The following is a 20,683-nucleotide window of genomic DNA, read 5'->3' as shown; positions in this document are numbered from 1 at the left end:
TTTTGTCCTCGGCGGATTTGCATTTTGCGAACATTGACTCGGCCAACCGACGGGAGAAAGCAGGTTGGGTTCCTTCGGTGTCCAAACGCCCGACTACTCTGTCTTCTTCTCATCTCCGTTACCTCACCACCATCCACTCGACGTGAGTCTCACGCAATCGCTCTATTCTGGAACTCGACGAGAGCTTGTCAGTCAATCGACAAAATGAAGGGTCGTCCCATTGACCAGCTCGTCTACGAGTACATGTTCACCAAGCCCCGAGCCTCGGACCCGCAGAACTTCCACGCCCTGCTTCACCGTCACCTCATCCTCGAAGTCCGACAGGAAGTCCACTCGTTCTACGGCCACCTGGACACGCAGGAAGCAAAGTACCCGGGCCTGGACTACTGCCACCCCATCCATCGCATACGACTCAGCCGCTGGCCCTGGCACCGACGGCTGTTCCGCGCGTTCGATGGCCTGCGACTGACAAATTCCGAGATCTCCAACCTGACGAAATGGGAAGGCACGAAGTGGGCGAAGGAGCGGTTCGAGCGCGATTCCGGTATCATTATTAGGGATACTGCAGATGAAGGCATGTCTGAGTGGGTGCCGCCAGAGAATCGACCCACTGTCGCTGCGCCAACCGCCGACCGGACTGAAGAAGAGGCGGGAGATACTACCGAAAACGCGGACGACGATATGGAAGGCGAGGACAGCGACGGCGAGATGGAATCGATAGGCATCGCTCTTAACCAGCGCCTGCTCGAGCGAACGGCCCGCCGCGAAGCCGGTGCCGATACATCGGAGCCCCTTGATGAAGAGTGGGAACAGTGGTTGAAGAACGCCATTGACTCCGGGGAGCTCCCTTTCCTCTCAGGCCAGACAATGCAGCAGCCCGCCCTCGCTCGCAATCCTCAGCTCGTCCCGGTATCTCACTTCCTGAATGCGGCTCGAGCCGGGCAATGGAGTGCCGTGCCCCCTGCCTTCCGTGAGCTGCTTCGGCGGACTTTGGCGGGCGAGACGGCTGCTGCTGCTGCGGGAGACGTAGCGGGCATGCCGTCGTTGGAGCCGTCGCAACAACAGTCGGCGCCGTGGAGACGCACCGTCTCCAATCTGCGACTGCCCGTCGGCGAGGGCAGCTCTAACGCGAGCTCCGGGACTGTGCGCCTTAACCGAACCGCGCAACCTAATGCGTAAAGCATGTGTATCGGATACTCGGCGGCACGTCTCATTCGTACTTGTTCCTTTCTATCAGATACCCCGGACCTCTTTTACTTTGTTAACTTCAGTGCGTGGACATTGAACATACATACACAAGCTTTTAGCGATCTTGACGACCGCACAACCAATCATCAGTACCTAGGTACACTTGAAATCACATGGCGGCGCCTGTTATCCCACCTCGTTCCTCCCGATTTCTCGCGATATGAATGGGTATTCCCCTGATGGCGACAGCGTTGCTCTTGGGATAATACTTCCCGTTATGGAATAATCGACAGGCCATTTTGTCCAATCGTCTATCCTATCCAACGGAATAAACATCATCCCAATGGCGCAAAGTGATCCCTGTTATGTACCAGTACCACATAATCTGGTGGGAGAAGCGCTTTCGTGGGCGGTAGACACAGCGCTTCCATTCAGATCAGGGCGACCTTCATCAGCGAGGTTTCCTGCACAGACAAGGGGGCGGGCGTTGCAATTGGCACTTTTTGTTGTTTTTAATCATCTACGGATGTGGGCGGGGTGTTTATTTGATCAGTTGGCGATGCTTTTTGTTTTTGGTCTTGTCCTGGTTTTAGTTACTGCTCATAGAATAGCGGCGTTGGGAAACGAATTGCATGAAACAAATGAATAAAAACGGCTTTATTAAGCGAGATAATTGTCCCTTCTCAGTTATGCGCGGATCTATCCTGTGCAAGGCGGGCTTTGTACTGAAGTAGGTTTGGAGTGTAGGTGTGCTGCGAATGTGTCTAGGTTGGCATTAGATGTACCTAAATTCACACACCCAGAAGCTTGGCCAAGTCAAAGCCCGATCGAGTTTATTGAGCAAGCAACCCAGTACACATAAGAAGAGAACCCATCATCAGCGCGTGCCACAGTATAGACGGCTGGAGTCTGGCATTGCACACTTGCAACTAACCCTGACAGTTTTTGGCATCCCCGTGCCTCTTGCCAACTCATGAGAACTATCAGAGTTCGAGCGTTGTCGAGCTACTACTGCTCAACTGGAAGGGGTAGTATGAAGTCATCCGACTGAGACAGCAAGGATCAAAAGAATTAAGAACTTTGGTATCAGTGTTTGTGTATTTGTATGAGGTATAGTGCAATAGTGGTATTAGATACCCTGATGTATTCTTTAATGCAAAACCACCTGAACGCCGAGCCAGCCAACCTCGCAAGGCCCATTTTCTACATAATGGACGAACCAAATTCCTTGTGATGCGCTTACGCTTCGCTTCCCCTAACGCCTAGTTCTCATTGCCTTCTTGGGCTTGCTTCTCTCCGTCTCTCTGTATGTGTGTCGGTAAGGCTCGTTCACGTCCCAAGACTAGTTGATAAAATCATGATGCCATAAGAACCTCGTGCGGTTTTTGCTTTAACCGCCCTTCTTCCTTCTCCCGCCGCGAGGAGCGCGGGGTGCCGGCAAATGGACACCCTCCTAAGGTTCCAGGTGCGACCACTCGGGAATGGCCTTGATCTGCTGCCACATGTATCGCTCAAGTTTGTTTGCGCTCTTGGCGTAAGGTGTGGTCTCGTTGTTGTACTTGCGGCAGTTATCGAAGACGAGCCTAGCATCCTTAATGAAGGCTTCAGGCGTCTCGTACTGGTCGGCCTCAAGCCTAGTCTCCATAGTGGACAGGTCCATCGGCTCCTTGATCACGTCATAGTAATCTGCAACGTCGTCCTTGTTGACTGGCGTCAAGAAGGGCCATGCAGACTGGTGATTCTGCAAATCGTTCAACAGATGCAGGAGCTGGTTGTAGTTGGGACCATGACGAGGCTGCCGAGCTAGCTCATCCATATCCGGCGACCAGCCCGACTCGCGAATCGCACTGATAGAAAGGGGGTCTATCGAAGTGACGTTGGTCTTCCATTCTTTGGGCGGCTGGTGTATGATGTGCGACTTCGAGAATGCGCGGATCTTGGCGTGCACGCATTCTTTCTGCTTGAGTAACATTCGTCCCATCTCTAGATAACGTATTCGGGGAACCATTGAGCATTGCATTATGGTACCCCCTTCGTAATCCTTGATATATCCCATCCAAACAGACTTCGGAAGCGTTATCTCCTTCGTGAAGCCCTGTTTCTTAAAGTAGCCGATGGCGTAGTTGTCGGCATATGTGAGGAAGTGCATGACATCGCTTGTGGCCTTGACGTAATCCTTCAAGTGCGACATGAGATGTGCGCCATAACCCTTTACCTGCTGGTCACTACTAATAGCACAGAAGACGATTTCGGCGAACTGGCGGCCCTTGAACGGTCGATATGTGATTCCACCAACCACTTCGAGTGGCTTCTTGACGATTGCTATGGACAGATGTGTTCGATCGTATACAAGTCGCGCAATGTAGTCTTTTGGCATCTTTGGAAGCTGTTTCTGAAAGATGCACTTCAAGCCGGTCAAGATGATGAGTGACTCGCGCTGGTTGTCGTTGTTGACGACTCGGAACTCTATGTCGCCTTCTCGTTCCTCGATCACCGCAGGCTTCGGAAGCTGTGTGTTAGCGAGACTGGTATGCTTCTTGCAATGACTGCACAGTAGCGCTGACTCCAACGTAAAGTAGGGGTCGCAAGGAAAAAGAGCAACACTATTGCCCTGAGTACCTGTCTCGTCCTTGCGGTCGATACTGTTGCCACTTGAGCGGAGACCGCTGCCACCACGCTGATGGGGCAGAGTCGGGTTGGCCGGGACACAGTTCCCAGCATAACCGTTGCTTGTGTCGGAAAAGGGAGTATTCACCTTCTCGGGGAAGGGTATGGGCTTCATGGCCGGTTCCTTGGCCTTGTCCGGGTCGGATGGCTCATCGCTGAGCTTCGCCTTCTTGCTGGCTGCTGGCGACGAAGGCTCGTCGCTGGCCTTGCGCTTGCCATCTGGAGGGGAGGCACATGGTTAGTCAATCGCGAGAACGTCAGGATGCGCCATGGAAAGGTTCGGTCACCCACTCTCGTCTTTCACCATCATGAAGGCATCTGGAATCGGCGTTGGTTATTGGAATGCGACTCGTGCTTTGCGACACGACTTCAGGGAGATGCAGATACGTAAGCGGGACCGGGTGAAACGTGTGGAGATAAAGTCCGCTAAGGCTGATGGATAAGCGCGGGACAGAGACGCGGTCGACAGTCAGCAATTGATTGGCAGCAGGCAACAGCATGGCCAGTGATTGGACCGTGATTATTTGGGAAAGTACGGGTCGCGGTCAATCAATCTTCCTGTACATAGCGTGTGTATTCCAGCTTTGGGGTTTGCGAGGAAGGTACGTACTTGCTTATCAGTGGGGCTATCAGCTGCGCGCATCCCCAATCCGCAACTCACGCAGGCGCGATTCAATGTGATCCATCCATCCAGGTACCCGTAGCGTAGGCAAGTACCTCCTACCCTCGCAGCATTGAATTGAGGACAGCTTAAGCTTCTGGGCACTCGATGATATTCAGAAGCCTGCGTCACGACCAACAACTTCCACCATCACCCGTCCTCCACGAATTCCTGAATCGCAGCCATTAGCGACGTCTAGCCTGCAAGCACAGAAGCTCCTCCTCAATTGGCCTCTTCGTGCCCCTCGTTACTGCGGCGATTCGTCTGACAACATTCATGGATTCTCAACTCCGCGAGATCTGGGCCACTGCACCTGGCACTCCATTTCTGCCTACGGTTGGAAAAGGCACCCAATTCACCGTCGCCTTCTCCCTCCTCCTAGTCGGTGTTGCGCTATTTGGAGGCTTTGCGCTGAGTATGTACACCTTCTCTCCTTCTACTACTGTCCCTGTGGCTCTGCAATTGCTAACATGTACAAATCTAGACCGGTCTTTCATCAACATCCCACTCATTGGTGTCCCAGCCTCGTTGGCATTGGCGTACGTCCCTACTCTACGCATTTGAGCTGCTCCGTCACCGTCTAACGATTTTCTAGGGTCGGAACGGTCTACATGTTTTGCGCGGTGGGAGTTTACGTCTAAAGCTGAAATAAGAAACCCATAAGAAGAGGCATCGCGAAGTCGAGAACGTCGTGGGCCTGTACCATAGAGGATTTAAGGCGCACAAAATCTGCTTGAACACAACACTGATCCGTGACTCTCGACTGAAGAAGCTCCTGAGACCTATCAGCTGAATCTTGTCGTTTCCGTCTCTACCCTCCTTTACACAATGGCGTCCTCCGTACGATCGGGCTCCCCGCAGCCGCCACTATTCAAGGCCATCGCCAGCTCGACAAGACAAATCTACCAACTGCTAAAGTGCATTAGCTTCACGGCCAAAGTCCACGTCCAGATCACTCAGGATGGTATCCGGTTCGCCGCCGACCATTCCCGAGTCATGCAAGGTAGGACCCCTATAGGTGGATGCTTGCTGAAATGCCAGGAGTTGTGACCTAACCTTTTTCTTTTTCTCCTGTAGGCGTAGCGTTCTTGGACAGGGAGCTTTTTACTACCTATACTCTAAATTTGGCGGAGAACGAAGATGGAGCGCTCCCCCAATTCCAGATCAACCTAGCAGCTTTCCTGGAGGCTCTGCAGATTTTTGGAGCATCTGATGTGGCAGCGAAGCAAGCCAAATCCGACGCAGAGCCTTATAGAAGTAACCTACGAAACTACCGGCCTGATGCCTTCAGCCACCAAACGCTTGGGGTACCGGGAACATGCTGCCTCCTTTACGAAGAGGATGGCTCGCCTCTCAGCATCATCCTGGAAGAGACGGGAGTAAAGACTCGTTGTAACATGGTCACCTACACACCTGAGCGACCGGACGATATACCGTTCGACCGCGATGATCTTGCCTTCAAGATCATCATGCATTCTAAGTGGCTTCTTGACAGTCTGTCAGAATTAGCACCCATGTCGCCCACACGGATTACTATTAGTGCTTCGCCCAATGCACCTTTCTTGGCTTTGTCGAGTGGTGGAGCATTGGGCAGCGCGAGTGTCGATTTTACCAGTGGTCGTGACCTCCTCGACACTTTCACGATCGACACGAGGTGGACGCAAAGCTACAAGTTCGACTTGGTCAAATCCGCCACTGAAGCAATGCGTGTTGCCAGCAAGGTCAGCTTCCGTGGGGACGGGCAAGGTGTGTTGAGTCTGCAGTTCATGGTGGAAGTTGAAGGTGGCACGACTAGCTTTCTTGATTTTCGATTTGTGCCCTACATCGCCCAGGACGACGACGACGAGATGGACACTGATGAGGAAGAGGACTAGCTGAGTCGAAATGGCGACGTGTAAGCTTGGCAAGGCTTGAGTCAATGGTAATCTTCCGACACTACTTAGCTGAAGTGCTATCCTTGGGTGTCAATTCGGCTATTCATTCCATTGGCGGGTCTTTGTCATGCCCGCAAAATGGAGCAACTGGGCTGATGGTTAATCATGAGATTAGAAGGACAAAAAGTCCCACGCTACCGTCTTAAGATTAAACAAGACAAGACCTTTACCCCGCGATGCCTCCTTGCCTATGCATATCCTTTCTCTGTGACTTACAGTTGCCACTGGCGAGGCTTGACCTTGTCTGTTACGCCTGCTGCTGGGCGATGAGCTCACGGCAGCAGCAAGCCATGAAATTGGCGTCTCTGCGCCATTGAGAGCGCACTTTCGCCACTAAAGAGTAATCGCCGGCCCCTCTCCCGTCATCGGTCGCCTTTTTGTTTGTCCTCGTCGCTTCAGCGGCTGGCCTGGGCTTATGCCACTATGCTAGTATCGCTAGAAAAGGCCGTAAGGCTAGGCCGACGCCAACGTCACGCCATGTTCAAGGTGCCCACCAGCAGGAATTCGTCTTCTTCCACACCTGACCCGTGGCCGCTACTGTACAATATTCCAATGTCTGATATGGGGATGATCGATATCTCTCCGGCGAGGGGCAATCTATGATCGTGTAAGTTTCAAAAGTCGGCCGAAAAAGCAATTATCAAATCCGTCGGCATAACAAGGCGTTCATGCTGCGTCGATTGCCATAGAAGATCAAGATTCCAGACGAACTGGCGCATCTATTGGTCCATCAGCCTGCCCAGTATTTGGTTACACACACAAAGACAGCATGGTAGTTGGCGTGGCCTCACTAGCTTGAAGCTGAACCTCCCGAGACAATTTGGCCAGCCTGGCTAGCCTAACCGATAGCGGGACAATAGCAGCTGAAGGAACCATGCCGTTTCGAGAGCACCTCTTCATGTGCGGCGGCATCGTTTACTGTCGTCGGTAACTTGTAGCGGATTAGTTCGCCAACAACATGACTGCCCAGGACTTCAGATTGGCTGGCGATGCTCATGACGGTGGAGGCTTGCACGCCATATACCACTACTTAGGGAGCATCAGCACCGCAAGCGTGGGTGTCTTGCGCTAAGGGACGCCGACCGTCTCTTGTTGCCCAGCCGTTTGGGTCGGGGTTGCGTGTCATTCGCTGGAGCTGGGAGCTGGATAGGGTCCCTTCCAGACGTGGTCTGCGGAATTGGATGGTCCCTCCATTGGGCCATGGCAGGGCGGCGAGAAAGAAGGCGCTCGACTTTGCGTTTCCCCATTGGGTCTTTCGATTATTGCCCATCGTCTTTTCGAACCGTCCAGACACAACGCCGCTTGTCACGCGAAAGCAAATGAGGGGGTGGGGAGAAGGGCTCCTCTTCGTGCCTCGCTAAGAGGGAGACCCTTACTCTTACGGGCGTTCGGGGTCGTTGACCGTCTTGTTGTAATAAGAAGTTCAGCTTGAGCCATGAGGATGGGGGATCCCTCAGCTAGTGAGGCTCTATTGTCTGAGACTTGGGCGTTCCGGGTGGCGATCACCGGGGCTGATCCCACTTACTCATTGTCTCCCTTGCCTCGAACTCTAATAAAGAGTGTCGGCCTTGCGACAATGGCATTTGTCGTCCTCGTTATCCGGGCACATCTTTCTTCTATTGTTCAATACATATCATTTGAGTAAAGACTACTCGTGACCCGATCATATACAGATATCGTACAGGCAATTTCGTTCCTATATCAACATCACATCGCCACTTGCTTCGGCCAAGATCAGTACAGCATATCCCTCTGAGACGCAACGTACTCTTCAACGACATCTCTTCTTCCTTTCAGCCTTCAAGAGTTATCTACCACCTACCTACACATCAACATATATACCACACTGTCTACCATGTCCGGAACATATACGGAGCTCCAGGCAACCACCCCCTCGTGGGGCGCTTATCTGCAGAGCTGCGTCGATGCCCTGTTTGCGAGCCCTCTCCCGCGCGATAGCGATGATAGTTCGGCGGCGCCGGTGTCCGAGAAGAAATACGTCCACGTCCCCTCGCAAGCGGCGGCGGGCTACCTCCGTACCACGACCTCGCACCAGATCCGCAAGAACAACGAGATCCTGTAGAGAAAGAGAGAGATAACAGCGGAATGCTTGTCTTGTTACTCTCTGTAATGAAGGCCGGCACCGGTCTCATCATACCCTCCTTGCCGGTCGAGTAATACATCTTCTTCCTTATACATATATCCATCTCACTTCTGCGTCTGGAGGCTCTTTTTCATCAGCTTCCGCCGTGGAATGAGATTATCATCACATACACTCAACAATACATTTCGGCATAGGAAGGCTTTGGTTCTGGGTGGATAGCCTTCCAGGACGGCGCAAAGGGACACTTGGAGTTTACGGTTGGGGCCCGATCTTACCTCGGACAGTCTTCATACGAATGAGTAGCCGAAAGGATTTCAGTTGCGATCTGGACCTTTCTTGTTAGACTGTGGTCTAGACCATCATCGGGGTCACCCCCTCGTATGGAGGGATTTTCGGGATAACGCAATGTGTCTGGATGTTGGGTTTGGGTTCATGTATGGAGAGGATTGATACGTCTTCCCTCGGGGGCTTAGGTGTTTGGAGTAAATACTACACAGTATCGTCGGAGCCGACGGAGCCAATGGGAACCTGGGGAGCTCCTTCGTTGCTAAAGGACGAATAGACTTCTATGGGTGTAACATATAAGCACAACTTCTCTGTCACACACTTGTAGTACCATCAATAACCCCTGTATCTGATTCGGAGTCGGATGTCCTATTTTGTCCAAACTTGGATGCACCGCGCTTGCGCTTGTCACAGGAAAGTCGGAGACGCCTTTCGCCACCACTAGAAGAATGCTATCCGAAATATTTCCATGTAAATGAATGCAATCTTGGTATGTCTCAATATTATTATGAAGAGCCAGAATCTATCATGAAATGATGTCCACGTTATGAGAGTGACATGGGTACAAAATTTGTTGGACGCCCGAACCAGAAACTGAATGCAGTTGAATGTGAGATGGATGAGTGGTACAACAGTCGTGAAAATGTGATTGCCAGTAGCGTATCACATGATACTGCTACTTGGTTCTCGAGTTTGGATCTCTGCTGCCTGGAGGATTCAAGTCTTATCTCTGTGATACTTTGCTCGGGGATATCCCGCTTGAGCTCCCTAAAGCCGACCCTACAGATCATGTAGCGTTGAAATGTCCAAGAATCAACCATTGCAGGTGATGCTCACCGAACCAAGGACAAATACAAGTCCTTTATGGAACGCGTATACGGTATGTTCGGGTCACACCGCCGTCGTCGTTTGCAAAAACGATTACCAGAACCGAGAACAAACGTCTAAACTACGAAGCATCTGGGGGTACTACGGTCACCATGCCTCAGAGCCGGCACCTCTCGACCAAGGACTGTTCTTTTTCGACTCAGGCTGAGGCTGAGAGACCGCGCCCGAGCCCTATGTCTGAACTGAGCCCGTCTGCCCGCTTAGAATCGGCGCCGTTGAGCTGATGCCCTCGATGTAAAGAGCGAGGCTTTCGATGCATTCAATCTCCGAAAGCAGCCCATTCTTGATCAATGGCAAGCCAGGATGGACACCCAGTATGCCAGCTTAGGCAAAAGGTTGCGACCCTGGTTGATGACCACACATCATGTGCAAGAGAAGAGCCCCCAAAGAGGCGCCCGCCCTGATCAGATTCGGCAGCAGCCTGATTCCGGCGCAGGGACGCAGGAACTGCTGCGGCCCCTGATGTCGACCTACCGCCACCACCCACCAGGCGCCAACATGAAAGTGGTGGCCCTTCTCAACCGCGACCTGAGACCTCTTGCAACGGCGTCGGGCGGTTTGCTGACAGAATGCATCCAATGAGGAATGTCGCAGGTCATCTTTGCTCCCACGTGCCGTTCCCTGGGAAGGGTTGGCTTGGCTTGAACACCCCCAACCTTGAGATGGATGCGTATCCACTGGAGGATTACACTACGATGACGGGCATAATTTTGACTGGAATGGGAAGTGGTCGTTAGCTCAGCTCGGGAATCCTTTCGATCGCGGCCTTGACTACGCACAAGTCTCCCCAGTCTCTCTCTCTCTCTCTCTCTCTCCCACCGGCCCCCAGGGCCCCCATCCCCGCGTGTTTGCGTGGCTTCGCTCCTTGGCTGCGAACAATACAGGATCGATCAGCCGGTTAGGGCTGCGGGCCGTTATGCGTAAGCAGAAAAAGAGGAGGCGCTTCGCCCTTTGATACGGACAATATTACGAGCGGTGGCCTGTAGATGTCTAGAACCCGTCAGCGAGAAAAAGCACGCGCAGAAAGCACTGCCATCTATCAACACCCCCTCCCCTTTTCCCAAGGAATCAGGAGAAGGATCCCGGGGCGATGGATCAACAAAGACTGTCCGAACATGAACCGGGTGATTGCTTGGAATGGGCCGATTAGTTTTAGTTTCTCTGCATTTCTCCCATGAAGACGCAGGCACGGAGACGTGCTGGCTGCAAGCAAGGACGCAACTGCGTGTGCCCATTTTGGGGTCACGATTACTGCGGCCCAGCTGCAGCTTACATGTCTAGTTCTGTCTCTTGCCCGCCCAGGGCAGGAGGGAATAAAAGTGCCTTGCGCTGGGTATCGCGCTTAGCGGCTACCAACAACATCCCTGGGAGCGCGCGCAAGAATTGCTCGGTGCGCGGCCGGTTCTTCTGTCGACGGCAATGGCCTGGCCATCTCTTCTGCTCTTTTGTCGGTGAGAGAACTAGCTCGGATGCAACCTACCCCTGAGTTCAACACTCGCTTTTCTAAATATGCCATCACGAGATAACATCATATTGCTGCAGCAAAAAAAAGAAAGCCAGAGCTCTCTTTCAGGATGGGGAAAATGATCAGATGCTATGATGTGGTGTGGCTCTCTCTCCTTCTCTCGCGAAGTGTACTTTTACTTCCTAATTCGAGCAGTTGTCCCGAGCCGTGCTGACGTGCAGAAATTTTCGGCATCTTTGGTTCTCAAAAGCGTCCCACAGCCATCAGTCCAGCCAAAAGGAAAGACAAGCGAGATTCTCAACTCGCCAGTCTGGCCAGTGACGTTGGCCGGATTCACGGTGGGTAAGATCAGGTCAGCATGCTGCTCAGGTGGTGGTTTAGACGCCGAACTGGAAGATAACTTTGGGGTATTCGTCTATTTCAGATACGCGGGGTGACATCGTGCCCTGCAAACGGATAGGACGTAGTAAGGCAGCCGGACAGGGGCGAGACATGTTGTCGTCATTCATATCATCCTTTTTTGCTTCTTCTATTCTGGTCTTACATCGCGAGGTTGCTGGGTGTTGCTTGCAATGTGAGTTAACGGCGAAATTCCTGCTTCTTTTGGTATGATACTTTCCGTAAATGGATCGGCATGTCAGTTGATCCCAGCGGTATAGAGGATACCAATGGCAATAGACGATCCCTGGTATGTACGGAGACAGAACGGCATAATTTGCTTAGTGGAAGCAGCGCTTTCCCCATTAGGTGCATAGTAAATGGGAGGCAAGGTATGCAAGGAAGGAACGTTGATACTGGGAGATGGTGGCTGAGAACGGTCAACGGCGAAAGAAGCATGAACAAAGCCTCCAAGCCCCAAAAGCCAAAAAGCAAGGGACCACCTAGGAACCGACCGAATGTCATCAGCCGCCGAATCTGGAGGCACGTTGATCTGGGTAGCATCCCTGCGCATGTAGGCAGACAGGCTCAAGAGAGGTCGCCGACCGGTGGAGGCCATCATTGTCCTCGATCTAACTTGCATGTCGAGCGAGTGCAGCCGCTTATGTTAGTTGCCATACTAAACAAAATAACACCGCAAATTTCGTGTCACCATCCTCTACACATCTTCATCGGCTGCCCAACCACTCAATTGATGCCCTCCCCCTCTTCCAATCCCTTTCTTGATGATGGTAGTTTCTTGATGGAACAGGATCCAAAACAGGATTTGCTCAAGTTGAACGTTTTCCTGACTCGCAGATAGTTCTGTCAAGTGTTTGAGGCGTTGAAGTCTGGACTCTGGCCCAGAGCCCCCCACCACTCACCCACTCGATCCACCTTACTATGGTATGGAAATAGAACATGCCCCTCTCCTGGTCCTTCTGCGCCCCATGCCCCATAATTGAATCGAATCGGGCCCCGATGCGCTATGCCACGCTCCATAGGTATCCTGGCAGCCTAGGGCTGTCGACAGCTCCATGTCCCTAGCGTGTCCCTCAGTATACAGTACTGGCAAGATGGCGTAGCCTCTAATCTGCCTCATGCACTAGTTGTTTGACCAGGCAGTGGAAAGAGCAGACGACGTCAATACTGGAGATGCAAAGGACTTCAAATCACGACCCATGGGCACGCGCACGCACACACGCCCTCTCCGCTTTTACACTCGATCGAGGTGCCCGTCATTGATCGTGCTGCTCGTGGTGTTACCGCGGCCCCCGGCTCATGGCAACCTGAACCGGCCATGCTTGCAATCAGGGCGCAGGAGAGACCCATTCCCATCCCTGGTTTGATAAACTCGTCAGCTCTCATCAATATATGCGACCGACGTGTATGCTGGCTGTCTGTCTGCCTGCCTGTTGTCAACCGGCATTTCAAGCAGAGAGTGATACACGGGCAAGGTTACTAGACTAGCTGGCTCTTTCCGCATGCGACTATCCGTTCTCTAGCTCCCGTATAGCCATTTCCATGGCCAATCCAGTGGCGGCAACAATCTTCTAGCCGTGCGCGGGTTCTGCATAGACCTGCATCGCCCCGGGGTGCTTTTGGCTGATCAACATGATGCGAAGGGGTGACAGACGCGACATGTCAGATTGACGGATGCCTCTGCTGCTCCCAGATTCAAAGACATCAGCTACAATACCTACTGCCCGGAGACGCAAGATAATGCGCAATGCAGGTACTACGGTATTCTCCCCTCGACGGCTTGGTAGATCTCTGGAGTCTGCGGGCTGTCACTTTCACTCTCGGCGTAGGTGCTCCATATTGGGGGACGAAATAGTAACGGGCCAATGGGTCTCCTACAAAAATAACTTGAGGAATCCTTGGGCATCCTGGTATTACACCCCTGCTCCAACTTTGACTACCTACTCTGCGTAACCCACCCAGTCGCACTTTCATCGCGCCACACCTCGTGTATGCTATCCAAGGACGCTCAGCTACCTCGACCACTTACAAAGAGACGCATTCTTATCCCCCCCCGTCCCCTGACTCCCAACACCGGCCATGTCGGATAGATATTATGAAGAGATGAGCCCTGTTCTCCCTCATCTCGATCACCGTTCCACCTCTCATTTTATTCTCCCATATACCCCATCTCTTGTTGGTTGATATAGTGCCATGCAATCTCCCCCGCCGGCCTCCCTTGCATCCACTAACAACCACGCTTGAACATGTCCACGGCTCGGATTCGTAGGCTGCTCTCTCAACGGCAGCCTCGAAACGCGGATGGAGTCGGCTACAGCGAGCACAACGATACGAGCCCCGTCAACCCTTCCCGGAAAGAGTCATGGTTTACGTCGAGGCGCCCCCAAAGTAGGAAAAGGCCACCCACCCCAATCGTCATCAGCAGGCCGCAGAGTCTGCACGATGTCCGGGTCCCCTTACCGCCTCTGCCAACTGGGACCCCACGGTCACATTCCTCGACCAGCTCAGTCTGCAGCTGCGATCAGCATGGGGAGTTTGCTTCGCCCAGGGCTGCGGGTCTGAGACGATCGCCTCTTTGTTCCATATCTTCCTCTACCATTACAACTGCTACTACAAGGGACAAGGACGACTGGAGCGATCGCTCTTTCCGACTCTCCAGCGCAACTAGTTACGGGAGTGAAGGTCCTTCGTTCTTGTCGCCATCCAAGGAGCCTGAAAGAGCTCAGAGGCTAGTGCCGCACAAGACGATTGGCTCTGGTTCTTCATTGGGGTCTATGGAAGCTTTATCATCCCAGCCTCCGGAACACAAAGAGACATCGCCCGTTCAAGCAGCTGACAACAAGGAACCGTCATCTGATTTGTCAATCAGCATTCAACGTCTTGTACAAGAAACTGATGAAGCTTTCAAAGCGGTCGGCAGCGCTCTCGCCGAATCTAAGACCATGTACAACTCATTCAACCAAACCCCCAAACTTCCACCATTGGATCTAGAACAGAACAGCCAGCCAATGACCCCGAAGACTTTGAAGCCCATACTCAAGAGGCCTAGCTACTCTCCATACCCAAAGGTCGCGGCACCACCAATCCTGGAGCGCAAATCGTCCCTAACAAAGCCAAAAAGGAATAACTCCAAGCGAGCCAAGCAAATGAAGCCGGCACGGAAGGCAGCCGCTGTGAAATATGTTCCGAAGCAATATGGCACTCGGCATAAGATCTCGGAGAACATGTCGGGGCTGTTCAGTGGCAGACGGTTCAAGAAAATCGAGCCGGACGAGATGCTCACCCCAACACAAATCGAGCAATACAGACTACGGAGACTGTCGAAGCTGAAAACAGAGACCTCCGAGGAAACTATAGTACCCGTGGAGAGCGAGTCAATTGATACGCCCATTGAGCCCTTCCATATGGATGACCTGCCCTCAAGGATAGGCTCTTCGGGTTTCAAGCTGACCACGGATACTCCGGTCGACGACAAGCCAGATCCAAGCCTCTTTGGTGAACCGGTCAAGCGGGACTTCTCAGTCCAACAAAGAGATGATGAGTTATTCCTCGGGACGATGCCGGATCGATCCGCTCCAGCAATCCCCAGCGATGAGAAGTCGTCCAAGCATGCCAGTTTCCCAGCGCCTCCCCCGAAAAGTCATCTCCGAGGGATGCCGCGAAAGCAGTTGCCAGCACTTCCGGCGATCCCTGAACTCACTGTCAGCACTGCTGTGGGCGACGAGCTCTTCATCGATACCAGCCTCAGCCCACGCGATAGCGAGTACGACGAAGACTATGTCTTCTTTCGATCGTCGCCTTGCACAATAAACATGCCACTGTTTAAGCATGGGCCCATCCGCCTGTCAAAATCCGATCTCATCCCGGACCCCAAGTTGGGAGCAGAGGAGTTGGACTGGACGGCATTCCAGATGGCCATCCTGGGCGGCGCGGGAGACTGGTTCAGTGACAGTGAGGATACGATACGTCAGAGGGAAGCAGAAGATCTCGATGAGCTGATGGACTGGTGGGATGACTGGCATTTCGAAAACACCGGTGGACTCGTCCGGGGAGAAATGGAATCGGGCAGTCCCACAAGCACCGAGTCTGACGAAGACTACAGCGACTTCTCGTACAGCGACATCGAGAGGGACAACCCCTACAGTCCGCACCACCGGTGGCAGCGCACGATGCAGAAGGCAGCTGCCGAGGGTCGATCGCTCGAGCTAAGCATGCCGCCGCGGGCCGCCAGCCACGGGTTCTGGGACGAGAACGAGAAGCTCTACAACGGCGGCGGCATCCAGCGGTGGACGACCGAGGGCGGCAAGCCGGAGCGGGAGAGCCTGCTCAGCATGCCGCAGAGCCCGATGCTCGACTTCACTCTCGTCACCAGCGACAACGGCGACGTGGACTTTGTGCCCATGGGCTACAACCTGGGACACGACCTCGGAGACTTCCTTAGGTGGGAAGCCGAGAATGTCTACTCGGATGATACGCTTTGGGACGGCGGGGTTATATGATGCAGAGGAAACAACGACGACCTTGTTTCCTTTTCTTACTTCCCCTTTTTCTTATTCATCATTATCATCTTTTTCGACTGGACTTTGGTCAGCAGGGCTCACCAGGTTCCATTTATGATTCATTGCGTCGCTACATCTTTTCCAACGACTCAAGACATGCATGCGGGATTTCAGGAAGCGTGGCGCTTGGTATACTATATTTATAGGGTTTAGCGTGTCTATTTTCTCCCTCCTGGGCATCACATTACATAGGGGGGGTCCAAGGACTATATGGATGGCTACTACGAGCAATTGAGCAAAACAATTTGTTTCGAAACTCTTGGGGTTCTTACCAACTCTGGATAGTAAAATAAAATAAATGAATAAACATCTGTAAATCTTGATACATACCTCCATCTATTCGTGACCCTTCGTGACCATTCGTGGCTATCCGCGATATCTCCGATTTTACAAGTGAATCGCAGCAGGTGGCTGATGAGCTGGAAAGTTGGAGTGTAACAACACCGTCTCAAAACAAGTCAGGATAGCCGAATACTGTGATGCCCTATAAGTCACTCACACCTCAATGACTGAGGGCGGGGCTTTGGCTCGGGGTTTATGGGAGACTTGAAACCCGAGTACTGTTGAGGTGTTTGGAACTTTTCTTTCTTGGGAGTATGGATGGATGACTGTGCCTTGTATGTATGGTCGCATCGCCTATCACACATGACCTCTCCGTCAAAGGTATGCACCATAATGACTAGAAGGCACAAGAAGGACGAGCCCCGTTTCACGATAAACTGAATAGAGCGGGGCAGCATACGGCCCAGAATCAATTGATGGGAATCACTGGGCAAACTGAGATCTTGGTCGACCAAAATGACTGACTGAACTGCCGAACCCCACTGTGGGCACATGGAAAGGAAGGAGCAAGCGTTGACGAGCATTCAATCATGCACAGCAATTCTGCACAGCAGTCGGCACTGACCCCATTCCGGCCCCGCGGGTGGGACAAACCGTTGGCATGTTCATTCCTGTTCACTTCCTCGCCAGTGCAGTAGCCAGTGCTCACTCATCTTCTCCAAAAGTTCCCCAGTCTTTCAATTACCTATTTTTTAAAAGAGGGAACAGCTTGCTCAAAGAAAGGGACTCATCACCGGGCCTACATCGATAACTAAATATGTATACAAGGAGGTGGTGGATGCATAACTGAATCAACATGTACCAGAACTCATCTCTTCCTGTTTTTCCCCTTACATTCACTGGCAGTCAACTTTGAATCACCCTATTTGCGATCCCTCCGTTATTCAAATACCTGGAAGGTTCCCCGAAGAAATAGAAGAAAAGGGTCCATTAGCGCAGCAGCATCGGAGAGATCGAAAAGCCACGAGGGAGCCCAACTCAACTCAATTTATCGCCTACTAAGCTTGCAAGCTTGTCGGCCGCCCGCTAAGAGGCTTTACCCACCCCGAAACCGATTTTCCACCAACGCCCACTGTAACCAACTTCTGGACTGCCGCTTTCCTTCTGACCTGGAAACTGTACATACTACATACTTTGACCACCACCACCACTCACAAGATCTGGCGCCTATTCGCCATTCGGCCCCGTTCTCCTCAACTTCCCTCTTCCTGCCTGAGGCCCGAGACGATCAATCGATAGACAGACAGCATGGCCACATCGGTGGGTCTCCGGACCGCGTCGACCCTGTCGCTCAGTCTTCGCAAGAATGCGCCGCCGGCCATGACGATGACCCCGGTCGAGACGCCCCCGTCGCCGCCCGCCACCGAGACGGACAGCGAGCCCGAGTCCCCGGGCGCCGTCGATGTCGTTGCCGGCCCCTCATCAACAGAAACAACATCAACGACAATATTAATAACAACAACACACGAGGAGCCTGACGAGGAGCGCGCGCTGCAATCACCCATTCATCTACATCACACCCATCTGGACAACGACAACGAGCACGCGCACGAAAACGAAAACGAGCACGACAATGGCGAAGACAGCGACGATGACGTATTTGTGGATAGCAGTAGCACGAGGTCCGCCGCCGACTCGCCCGTAATATCGCCCGTGACGTCGCCGCCGTACTGGCTGATACAGTCGGCCAGCGGCAGCGGCGGCGGCGGTTTCGGGGGTTTCGGGGGTTTCGGGGGAGGCAGCGACCGGCCCTTTAGCCGCCACCAGCGCGGCGCGTCGGTCGACTCGATCCCCATCGGCGGCATCACGCTGCAGGACAACGAGAACGACGACCTCCTGGACGACCGGAACCGCGGCTGCTGGGCGCAGAGCGTCGAGGTGTCGGACTACGTCGTCGTCAACGGCAGCGCGACGAATATCGGGGCCTTCGTGGTTTGGAATATTCGGGTGCAGACCTTGAACGTACGTCTTCCAAGAACTTGCCCGTCAAGAACAGAAAGGAAGGAATCTCGCTGACATTCTTGGTGGTAACAGGGCAGTTATATGAACATACGGAAACGCTACTCCGAGTTTGACGACTTGCGGAGTCGCCTCATGCGGACATTTCCTAATTTCGAGGCGGCTGTGCCCGAGCTACCGCCCAAGAGCCTGATTTCCAAGTTCCGGCCGAGGTTCCTCGAGAAGAGGAGGGCTGGTCTGCAATACTTTCTTCAGTAAGCCTCCACAAGACCGTTCAGGCACTCGAGAAATGCGAGTTGATTTCGTTACTGACACACGAGCCCTTAGCTGTATCATGTTAAATCCCGAGTTCTCCGGCTCCCCGGTGCTCAAGGAGTTCCTTTTCGCATAAGGCCGAAGACGACAACCCAGATTTTATCAACATATACCTTTAACTAATATAGCGACGACGACGACCATATCACGTGTACAAAACAACGAATCTTTCGCTTCGACCGCTCCTCTTGGCTACTACGTTACGTACGTACGCGCGCCCTGACGGAATATTCTTCCTGCTTTCCCTATGGGATTCGGGGAGTTTTCAGATGTAGGATTTCGGGGAAGAGAGTAGCTTCAAAGCGATACTCCTATGAATATAATGAACTAATTTCGGATGATCACGAGCGCTTCTTTATGCGCATTCCACAAAGGGATAGCATCATTATATTTTCTTATTTTTCTCTTCACTGTCTATATACGTACATATTATACATTACTTGGGGCTGGTGCATTTCACTTTTGCATATAGCCAACAACCATACCTATATAATCCAGAAGAGAGCTGTGCTCTCCACATTATCTTGCACGATGTCCGGGGGAATTCCCAGTATCTTAGTGATTCGTTCTTTTTGATGGCATACTAGCCTTGGTTGTTCGTATATATGAGCCTCTATATGCGTGTATGCCATGTGGCCTTCTTTGTCCATGCCAAAATACGAGAAAAGTACCGTCGTGAAAGAAGCAAGTGCCGAATAACCATGCGCCTCCGCCTGCTTGAACATAACCAAAGAGATGAACCACACTTCGTCTGAGGAGAGACAGCCCGAGAAGAGGAAATCTAGAAGGTCCGTCTATGGTGCAATACATCGAGCCTCATCCATCTCCTACTTCCCCTCCTCTGGCCAAGTACCATAGGACAAGCAGGCTGTTGCCTCTCTTCCCCTCCCCCCCAACCTAACCTCCCCTCCCCTTCGTCTTACTACTTGGCGCTGTTGACCATGCTCAAGAAGCAGTTCCAGCCGATGGAGATGATGTTGACGAAGAGGACGCGGTGGTGCAGGGGCACGAACTTGAAGTTGACGAGTTGCACAAAGGGCCAGAGCATGTAATTAGCCTGCAGGGCGGGCTTGTAGCTCTTCTCCAGCTTGGCCTGGGGGGAACCCCCTTCCATGACGGCCATGCTGCTCAGGAAGAGGCCGATGAAGGTCGGGGCGAAGATGAACTGGTCGCACGCCACGCGCGCCGCGATGGTGGCGTTGGGGCGGCCGCGCAGAGTCACATTGCGCTGGAGGAAACCGAACCAGGTTGTGGCGGCGGGGCCGAAGACGGCTTTGGGGGGGTTGGGGGTGTTAGTCAGGGGAACCTCAGAGAGGGAGTGTGTGTGCGCGCGAGAGACAGTGAGTGTGAGAGAGACAGAGGACGAAGGAGGAAGAGGGAGACCACGTGACTGAAGCACAGGATGTAGCATCCATGGCATCCTACGTGAAGTAGCTCAAGATGAAGCCCAGGTAGGCGCAGATGACTTACCACCACCATAAAGGGCCATGCGACCCGTACGGGCAAAGTCATGACCGTCAATGCCCTTCTTGTCGACGAGTTGCTGGGCCGTGATGTCGCCGGTAGCGAACAGCACTGCCGTCGTGAGGCTCTGCGTAAGCAGCGGCCGGGCGGCCAATCTGGCTTGGTACCTGGAGAAGGTGCCGATATGTTAGCATTCAGCATCTCTTATTTTCCCTGCTAGGTAGATATGCCCTGGCTCGTTACTCGCGACCAAGGCAAGTCTGGTGGGGCGTCCGCGTGGTGGGTATACACAGAGAAGGGCTATTAGTAAACACAGAGGAGAGCTTCCTTACCAGCCAAGCATGTTGTCTGAATGGGTATGTAGGATGTAGGCAGGTTTGTGGTTGGTTGGGTCCAATTGGGTTTCGTCTGACAGGCAGGGACGAAGTCAATGGATGATGCTATTTTTACTCG

At 52.9% G+C, this 20,683-nt stretch overlaps 9 protein-coding genes across 9 annotated transcripts; 7 read left to right on the top strand and 2 right to left on the bottom strand.

Moving 5' to 3' along the window:
- Positions 1-204: 204 nt before the first annotated feature.
- On the top strand, positions 205-1,179 carry PG985_011981 (uncharacterized protein; the record flags this gene model as incomplete). The annotated part of the gene is made up of 1 exon (XM_066831748.1): positions 205-1,179. The coding sequence occupies one exon, from the start codon at positions 205-207 to the stop codon at positions 1,177-1,179; it is 975 nt and encodes a 324-aa protein (XP_066679798.1).
- A 1,462-nt stretch (positions 1,180-2,641) lies between these two features.
- PG985_011980 (Histone acetyltransferase) lies at positions 2,642-4,162 on the bottom strand (the record flags this gene model as incomplete). Its single annotated transcript, XM_066831747.1, has 2 exons — positions 2,642-4,074; positions 4,147-4,162. The coding sequence occupies 2 exons, from the start codon at positions 4,160-4,162 to the stop codon at positions 2,642-2,644; spliced, it is 1,449 nt and encodes a 482-aa protein (XP_066679797.1).
- Positions 4,163-4,792: 630 nt separating this feature from the next.
- On the top strand, positions 4,793-5,157 carry PG985_011979 (uncharacterized protein; the record flags this gene model as incomplete). The annotated part of the gene is made up of 3 exons (XM_066831746.1): positions 4,793-4,931; positions 5,001-5,055; positions 5,112-5,157. 3 exons carry the CDS (start codon positions 4,793-4,795, stop codon positions 5,155-5,157), a joined length of 240 nt encoding a protein of 79 aa, XP_066679796.1.
- Positions 5,158-5,344: 187 nt separating this feature from the next.
- On the top strand, positions 5,345-6,390 carry PG985_011978 (cell cycle checkpoint protein; the record flags this gene model as incomplete). Its single annotated transcript, XM_066831745.1, has 2 exons — positions 5,345-5,519; positions 5,594-6,390. 2 exons carry the CDS (start codon positions 5,345-5,347, stop codon positions 6,388-6,390), a joined length of 972 nt encoding a protein of 323 aa, XP_066679795.1.
- Positions 6,391-8,305: 1,915 nt separating this feature from the next.
- On the top strand, positions 8,306-8,533 carry PG985_011977 (uncharacterized protein; the record flags this gene model as incomplete). Its single annotated transcript, XM_066831744.1, has 1 exon — positions 8,306-8,533. The coding sequence occupies one exon, from the start codon at positions 8,306-8,308 to the stop codon at positions 8,531-8,533; it is 228 nt and encodes a 75-aa protein (XP_066679794.1).
- A 1,497-nt stretch (positions 8,534-10,030) lies between these two features.
- On the top strand, positions 10,031-10,309 carry PG985_011976 (uncharacterized protein; the record flags this gene model as incomplete). The annotated part of the gene is made up of 1 exon (XM_066831743.1): positions 10,031-10,309. One exon carries the CDS (start codon positions 10,031-10,033, stop codon positions 10,307-10,309), a length of 279 nt encoding a protein of 92 aa, XP_066679793.1.
- A 3,528-nt stretch (positions 10,310-13,837) lies between these two features.
- On the top strand, positions 13,838-16,090 carry PG985_011975 (uncharacterized protein; the record flags this gene model as incomplete). Its single annotated transcript, XM_066831742.1, has 1 exon — positions 13,838-16,090. One exon carries the CDS (start codon positions 13,838-13,840, stop codon positions 16,088-16,090), a length of 2,253 nt encoding a protein of 750 aa, XP_066679792.1.
- A 1,650-nt stretch (positions 16,091-17,740) lies between these two features.
- Positions 17,741-18,842, top strand: PG985_011974 (uncharacterized protein; the record flags this gene model as incomplete). The annotated part of the gene is made up of 3 exons (XM_066831741.1): positions 17,741-18,454; positions 18,527-18,705; positions 18,779-18,842. The coding sequence occupies 3 exons, from the start codon at positions 17,741-17,743 to the stop codon at positions 18,840-18,842; spliced, it is 957 nt and encodes a 318-aa protein (XP_066679791.1).
- An 846-nt stretch (positions 18,843-19,688) lies between these two features.
- PG985_011973 (uncharacterized protein) lies at positions 19,689-20,573 on the bottom strand (the record flags this gene model as incomplete). The annotated part of the gene is made up of 3 exons (XM_066831740.1): positions 19,689-20,038; positions 20,237-20,397; positions 20,563-20,573. 3 exons carry the CDS (start codon positions 20,571-20,573, stop codon positions 19,689-19,691), a joined length of 522 nt encoding a protein of 173 aa, XP_066679790.1.
- Between the last annotated feature and the right edge of the window lie 110 nt (positions 20,574-20,683).

This window comes from Apiospora marii, assembly GCF_038362585.1.
Source record: "Apiospora marii strain CBS 49790 chromosome Unknown utg000009l_segment0_segment0, whole genome shotgun sequence".
Lineage (NCBI taxonomy): Eukaryota > Fungi > Ascomycota > Sordariomycetes > Amphisphaeriales > Apiosporaceae > Apiospora > Apiospora marii.
Note: the sequence above shows the minus strand (reverse complement) of the source record. Positions and strands in the feature narration are given on the sequence as shown.